The sequence below is a fragment of the Mustela nigripes genome, chromosome 11 (assembly GCF_022355385.1).
Source record: "Mustela nigripes isolate SB6536 chromosome 11, MUSNIG.SB6536, whole genome shotgun sequence".
Taxonomy (NCBI): Eukaryota; Metazoa; Chordata; class Mammalia; order Carnivora; family Mustelidae; genus Mustela; species Mustela nigripes.
In genome coordinates this window covers 15,369,288-15,377,201 of record NC_081567.1, presented here as the reverse complement: position 1 = coordinate 15,377,201, position 7,914 = coordinate 15,369,288, and the positions used below count along the sequence as shown (strand labels likewise).

At 43.0% G+C, this 7,914-nt stretch overlaps 1 protein-coding gene across 1 annotated transcript in view; it reads right to left on the bottom strand.

The window, feature by feature from the left end:
• Positions 1-3,230: 3,230 nt before the first annotated feature.
• Positions 3,231-7,914, bottom strand: part of LOC132027293 (integrin alpha-X-like) — a 6,366-nt gene continuing 1,682 nt past the window's right edge. Inside the window, exons 2-8 of the mRNA XM_059416044.1 lie at positions 6,496-6,636; positions 6,278-6,385; positions 6,091-6,174; positions 5,774-5,887; positions 5,532-5,633; positions 5,155-5,265; positions 3,231-3,864 (exon numbers count right to left, since the gene is read on the bottom strand). Coding sequence (XP_059272027.1) covers positions 3,766-3,864; positions 5,155-5,265; positions 5,532-5,633; positions 5,774-5,887; positions 6,091-6,174; positions 6,278-6,385; positions 6,496-6,636 — 759 coding nt within the window. The 3' untranslated portion in view covers positions 3,231-3,765. The remainder of the gene's footprint in view (positions 3,865-5,154; positions 5,266-5,531; positions 5,634-5,773; positions 5,888-6,090; positions 6,175-6,277; positions 6,386-6,495; positions 6,637-7,914) is intronic.

The following is a 7,914-nucleotide window of genomic DNA, read 5'->3' as shown; positions in this document are numbered from 1 at the left end:
ATACTGTTACGCTGAAAATAAAATTTTAAAAAATTGCATTGAAAAATAAAACCCTAAATACTGTTATGCTGAAAATAAATAAAAAGAATTTAAATGGGAGGTCGGGGAACCAGGTGGTGGGTATTATAGAGGGCACGGATTGCATGGAGCACTGGGTGTGGTGCAAAAATAATGAATACTGTTGCGCTGAAAATTAAAAATAAATTTTAAAAAAATTTAAAAAAAGGCAACCCCCCACAAAATATAAATATTTAATATCACTAGTTCTTATTTAAAAATAAACTTAAAAGGTATTTTAAAAAGTAAGTAGGATAGAGCCAAAACATACACACAGACCCACCTGATTCCATTGTCAGAGCTCTTCCCACTTTACTATTCTGTCTCTGGGGGGCTGTCTCTAGCCTGTCTCTGGAGGGTTAGATGCTGGTGGTATTGAGAGTGAGATGAAAACAGTCACCTTGTGCAGGATGGCTGTGATGGGAGCCAAAGGCAGAAGTCCTCCAACAGAGCTTCCCACAATGAGAGGAATAGGATCATAGACCTCATACGCTTCAAGCACCATAGAAGTCTGATTTGTGAATGAGACAGTATCAAACTCTTTGCTGTCTCAGACACTTTAAGGTTCCTCAACTTTTAAGTATCTTCAAAACACTCATGAGCCACAGTAGCCACCAGCCCCAGGGACCACTGACTGAAGCCTGCACTGGACCCACTCATGTCCAGGCAGATACCAGCTCTGGAAGGGCACCAGCTGTGGCCATTCTGGGACCATTGGCTTAGGTCCACCTCTGCAGCCACCAGGTCCCAAAAATCATCCCTTAATTCCCTTTGTTCTGTTTGAGTGCTGTTATCCGTCCTTTCCTGACTCGCAGCCACCAATCTCCAAGTTATTACTGGTCCCCAAGTGCAGGGCACTTTTGCATTGGGCATTACTTTCCAATGGCTCAGTGCTGGTGGCTGCCTCCCCCTTCTGTTTATCCTCCAATATCTGCACGTACACTTCCAACTCCTCTGCACTTCTCCACTGATGATCCTGTGCCCTTAGAGATCCAGAAGTGTGTAATCTTACATCTCGGGCTGATTTCATGGGTGCTTAGAGTGCTCTGGTAGATATCTAGCTCAATTCAGGGGACCAGTTGAAATAGGGTCCCCTACTCCTCCACCATCTTGCACCTCCCCCTGTTACAATCATTCTAAGAAATCTTTGTTGCCTTATCTGAAAGCTCATTATGCCATGTTTCAAAATGACACAAAAGCTTTGATAGCTTCATGCCATTATTGAACAAAGTTTCAAAATGGACAACAGCCTAGGAAAAAATAGATACCTGACCCAATAAAATCCAGTTTCAATGGTACAATATTTTCTGGATATATTTTAATTTTTGGATCAGGATCACTCATCCCAGCATTCACACTTCCCTATACTAAATGTGGACCGGAGTCTCATTCAATATTGACTTTGATGAAATTATTCTAAGTTGCAACATTTTACTTCTTCATCTTAATTTTTATGCTTCGACCAAAATTTTTGAGTCATTATCCCATTTTTGTGATTCAGGGATATAGCACAACACAATAGCAACTTTGAAAATATGCAAAGGGAAAAGTGTGAACAGAACACCTGTTACTTTCCTTTTACACAAAAGCCCACGGCAGCCCTTGGAGTCCATGGACAACCGTTAGGAAGATAATAGGAAGGATATAGCAAGATTTCTATGAAAGTCACCATTTCAGATATGTGAGTTGTATGGGTTAAAAATTCTTTCTTGCTGTATTTTTTTTCCTCTAAAACTCAGCACTTAGGAAACGACATGGAACACATTTGGTAAAACAACAGTCCAAAGCTGGACTCTCTTAAAGTCTAATCTGGAGCCCTACTTAAATCTATTGCATAATATTTCATCCTTCTGGAGACTCCAAAGGGATTGGGGACCCTATGATGATGAAAGAAGGAGACATTTTTCTGTGGCAGTAAAGAGTCGTTTTTTGCTTCCCCTATAATCTCATGATCAACTGCCTCCCCTTTCTGTGTTTCTTTTTTTTTTTTTTTAAGATTTTATTTATTTATTCGACAGACAGAGAGAGATCAGAAGTAGGCAGAGAGACAGGCAGAGAGAGAGAGAGACAGACAGAGGGAAGCAGGCTCCCTGCTAAGCAGAGAGCCCGATGTGGGACTCGATCCCAGGACCCTGAGATCATGACCTGAGCCGAAGGCAGCAGCTTAACCCACTGAACCACCCAGGTGCCCCCCTTTCTGTGTTTCTAATTAGGACATCCACATGGACCAAACACCTGGGAAGTGGCAGCAACAATGGATCACTCCAGAGCAGGGAATGACCTGAGATGTGTTGACACCTAGCTCACTAACAGACACCACTTTGAACTTTATGCTAAGATGGGTGGCGTAAAAGTAACAATGACCATACTGGGGGCAGCAGGTCTCTGATCTAGGAGTTCAAAGTGCCTGCCAATCACTAACCATAGCAAACAATATCCCCTTCCCTATCTCCTAGGATTTGTAAGAAGCACCAGTGTACTGGTTCACTCAAATGACCTTTCCACCAGCGGCTCTTTTCTTGCCTCACTCCAACCTGCCACAGCTCCACGAGCTCCTCATCAGTGACAGCTTGGAGAACTGAGTGAGTAGAATAAGAAGCCAGATTATGCCAATATAGGAACATAATAACCTCCCTTCTATTTAACTTTCTTGTCCAGGCCCCAGGATTCAGGGCTGGCCACCATCCAATATTGGTTAAGGGACACCATGGGCATCCCTGTACAGGACCCATATGCCTAAAAGGCCTTAATTTTAATTTTAATTTAATTATTAATTAAAAATTAATTAATTAATTAATTATAATTTAATTAAAAATAAAATCTTTGACTTTTTCCCCCCAAAAACGTACATACATTGGTTTTGTGTGATGTGTTAATTTGTTAAGGCCAACATTTAAATACACACTTTTTATAATTAAGTCTCAGCATTTTTTCATTCACTATATCTGAAATCTCAAAAAATTGAAGTGTCCTGGGTTTCTTGATCTCTGAGAGATGCTAGAGCTAGGTGAGCCAAAGTGGCACTGGGGCAATACTCCTGCTAGCTTTCTATTCCTCCTTCCCATTTAGCAATGCTGACAAAGCCTGAAAACCACGTTTACAAATTCCAATGTGTAGACATTTTGTTCCCAGTTCAGTTTGGGAAATCTGGACTGAGATTCCGGAGACAAAGCTGATACTGACATTATTTTACTAGGAATAAGGTTGAAAGGGAAGCACAGAGCAAATCATGGTTTCTGCATCAAAGACTGCCCTCTAGAAATGGAATGCAATCCTAACATCATCAACTTGGATAGCTCAGATGTCAACCTGAAAATTATAGGGAGTCACTAAAGATAGAAGAGGATTGTGGCTTGTTCAGTACTGCATTTTGGAAAGACCATTGGTAGCAAGTGAAGCAAGAGAGACTAGAGCTTGAATCTATTGTTCATGTATTTCTAAGTAGAAATCCAAACCCACTCCACCCAGGGGCATGTTTAAGATCCTGTTCTGAGGTTTCCAGTTACAGCTTTGACAAGACAAATGACCCCTCCCAGACAAGGCACTTTGTGTGGACACATTGCATCCTCCCAAGGAGAGAAAGCAGCCTGACCCTAGCCTCACTCATGTTGAACAGTTCTCCCCTGTAGGCCTAACTTAGATGGGAATAAGAGAGCCAGGAAACTTCTCAGAGGATATCAGGTCCAAGGGACAATAGTAGGTAGTTTCTTATTGGACAGCTTGAGGGTCTGAAGTCCCATTTTCTGGGACAGTCTGTCCATTTGCTTCCACCATCATTTCCTTATACTGACGCTTGAAGAAGCCAACCTGTTGGGGAGGAAGGAAAAGAAAATTAGGAAACCCAGTGGAAGAGAGGAAAAGAGATGGCTTGGGGAGAGCGATCACTATTTCTACAACTCCTACTATTGTTCAAGCACTGCACGAGAATATTTAGACATACTGAGTCATTTAGATTTTATTTAATTTTTTTTAGGATGTGTACATTTTGCTTTATGTAAAGTATTTCAACATGAAAAAAGGAAACCATAAGTAAATGTTGAACTCTCGTTAATCATTTGGTTGATGAATTATCTAGGGTTGGAGGGTACCATTGCTCACAGCTTACTTTAATAGACATCCAAAAAAATAACAAGAATAACAAGAATTGCTAGATAGTTAACGGGTGATGCAGAGACACATATGCACTTAAGGAAGGTTGGAAACTATTTATACAGTAGTTTTTAGGTTACATGGGTTGTCAATGTACAACTTAGTTGACTTTTCTGGATGTATGATGGGCTTTAAAACAAAATATTAGGAAGAACTGAATCATACTGAACATTTGTACCCTACTTTAATCCTCTTCAGTAGAACTTGAACATACCTCTATATCATTTATATATGCATATCATTTTATAGATCTTTTCAATGGAGCGAAATACTTGCATTTTATAGGTGTTCTAATATTTCTGCCTTGTGCATAAATATACAAAACTAAAATTGCTTTTAGATTTTTTAAAAAGATTTTATTTATTTATTTGACAGAGAGAGATCACAAGCAGGCAGAGAGGTAGGCAGAGAGAGAGGAGGAAGCAGGCTCCCTGCTGAGCAGAGAGCCCGATGAGGAGCTCCATCTCAGAACCCTGAGATCATGACCTGAGCCAAAGGCAGTGGCTTAACTCACAGAGCCACCCAGGCGCCCCTGCTTTTAGATTTTACCAAGATTTGTATACTGGGTGGAATCAGCTTCAGAATGAGAAATCAAGGCCCAGCATGGACAAGACACTGCCTATAGTCAGACGGAATCGGTGGTTGTGTCAACACCTAATTCAGGCCACTGCTTTTATGTTGTAATTTGCTGTGAAGGGAAACATGTAGTGAGGAAGAAAAGAGTGGAAAATACCCAGAGAGCAACTAAAGGAGACCTGAAAATCAGATAGAGAAGCACAGATATGGGAGACAGTTGGGAACCAGTGAAGTCATAGATGAACGGGGATGTCTCACATGCAATGACTTGCCAAGACTGTGCGCCTATACCCAAGCGGAGCTCTTTCTTACATTATGGAAATAATGGGATCAAATTGCTGGTGGCGTCAAGAGCAGGATGGAAAGACTCACCTTGTACAGGACGGCTGTGATGAGAGCCAACAGCAGCAGTCCTCCCACAGAGCTGCCCACAATGATGGGGATAGGATTGTAGACCTCATACTTCTCCAGCACCGTCTCCATCTGGAGTGGAGATGACCTTATCAGAAAGTATCAGAACTCTTCCTCTCCCAGACTCTTTCTAGGTTCACCAAACTTTAACTCCCTCCGCTCCTTCCTTTTCTCCAAAAGGTGGGATATAGAAGCACTCATGGGCTTAGGGACAGATTTCCTGCTGATGGACATTCATCCTTCCTCCCTCCAGGCTTCTGAGCCTCCCACACAGCACCACAGATTTAGCATTAAGAGCCCTCTTACCAGCCTGGCCACTCCTACTACATGGTCACTACCTGAGCTCTCAAGAATGCCTCCTGTCCTGGAAGCTGGGAATACACGGATCTGTTGAACGTGATTTCAGCCACACTCACCACAGATACCTTCTTCTGCAATGTCTGCAATACAGAGGGGCAGAGCTGGGGACTATCTCTGGGAAAGGCTCAGAGGTCAAGTAAAGTCCTGGTTTGAGGGTGGCCACAGACATATATGGTCCACCTGGATTCAGGGAAGAGACTCTGCTGTTGGGCCCACACACCTGGCTGACCCAACCAAAACTGATGTTGCCCTTCAGGATGAAGTCAAGTTCCTCCTGGATGCCAAAGGAAGGGAGGTCACAACAGAACCTCAGACAGTCAGCAATGGAGCAGTCCTAGGAATAGAGAAGTAACACGAGGCTAGATATAGGTGGTTTTAAAGGTAGAAGACAGCATTAAACTGACCGATGAGAGGAGTAGCCACATTTGAATTCAAGAGGATTGTTCAGCAGACAGCCATCTGAATATAATATTGATTCCTGAATTAAATTCCTCTGAAGTGTGGCTTCAAGTGGAAATGGCCTGTAACCCTCCTTACCAGCACATAACTCTTCTGATTTTTGGTCAGGAAGTCAGACTTTGTGTGAACTATTCTCTCTGAAGAGCACTGAATGGAGGGATTCTAGGAAAATACAAAGCAAGCATTTCAATGGGGTCATTGGGAATTCATGAGGGACAGAGAGAATCCAGGTAAACTACATGAGCTGTACACAGTCCTGGAGTACCTGGGGGTGGAAGACCTCTAATTGTGTCCACACAGGTACCCCATTCAGCTTCACAGGCACAGAGAAGATGATGCTGATAGGCAGGTCCCTCTGTCCCAAGTTGTTCACCTGCACAGAGGACAGTGAGGGCAAAGACCATGTCAAAACCCATTTCTCTCCCTAATTATTGGATACCAGGTCCCTGCCATAGCCCCCAGTCCTGAGTCATCATCACTTACCTGGTATTTATGCTGAGCTTGGCTGCTTTCCTCCTGGTCTGAGGCTGAGAAGTTGAGGTACTTAGTGGACTGTTCAAGGCTGGTGAGAGAAAAGGCATGGATGAATTTGAGGTCCCATGAGGGCCTCCTAAAGAGTTCTGGCTAGAAGCATCACAGGATAGGTAGTCACTGGGGTCTTGGGGTGGTCTTCAATGAAGTCTATTACTGATGTTGGATAATGGGAGTGTTTATGGAGCAGGACTGGGCTTCAGGCTGGGTGCAAGATTCTTAAAAAGAGCTCCCAACAGAGGAAACTAACCAGGGGACTGGGCAGAGACTACAGTGAAATGGACCCAGAACTATGTCATTGACTCACTGGAAAGCATGGGCCAGGCCATCCCTCCCTGTGACTGTTTCCCTTTCAGGCTTTCATGGGCACAGAGAATACTAGATATGCATGTGAGACACAGTAGAATTTTGGAGAGATTTATGCTGATGCTGTTGACAAATGTCTACTGAACACTACCCTTGTCTGGCCTCCCACAGGCCTTTTCTCATCTCCTGTTTCCTTGGCTTTTCTGGGATTGGAGCTTAGAGGTGAGGGAAGGTCTAACAGTAGACTGTTGGCTAGATCTCAGTGTAACAATTCCTCCTGAGGCCTTCCCAGACCCATGTTTGGAGACCCAGTGGCCAGCCTGGTCCCTTGAACATGTGGTCTCACCCCCACCCCTTCTTGCTCTACTTCTTAAGTATCTGTCCTTTGCCAGCACAGTCCTAAATCTAGACTACTTCTATTCTGAATTCTCATCCCTCTTCTGTGAGAAATTCCCCCCAAATGCCCCAGCTTCATCTTAAGGGCCTCTCTGAACATCCCCACCCACAGAGTTGGATCAGCAGAGCACAACTGAACTGTAGAGCCACATACACTTAGATGTAGTGTACCCTGCATATGGGTCCCCAGTGCACACTCTAGTAAGCAAGCTCAGAGCATGCACCTGGCCAGGCTGCTGAGAGCTCCTGGTATGGAAGTGTGAATTAGAATGTGAAACTGGGTGGAAAGGATGTCCAATGAGTGACAAGGACAGAACTTGTACAACAGAATGTACCCATACTAAGCCACATGGGTTTGTTGTACATCATGAGTGTACACATCACACAAGGACAGGCCGTTACATCTGGTTTTGATTATACATAATAGAGGCTCAATAAACCTTTGTTGAATGTTAAATGAATTTATATAAAGCAAATATAGCCCTGTCTTAGAACACAGCAAATGCTAGGAAGGTATTTACAGAAGGAAGGTATATGCTCAAATATATTACTTGACTCCTAAATTTTAAACAACTCATCTATTATCCCTCCTGGAGCAGCATTTTTTTTCATTTTTTTAATTAAATTTATTTATTTTCAGCATAACAGTATTCATTATTTTTGCACCAC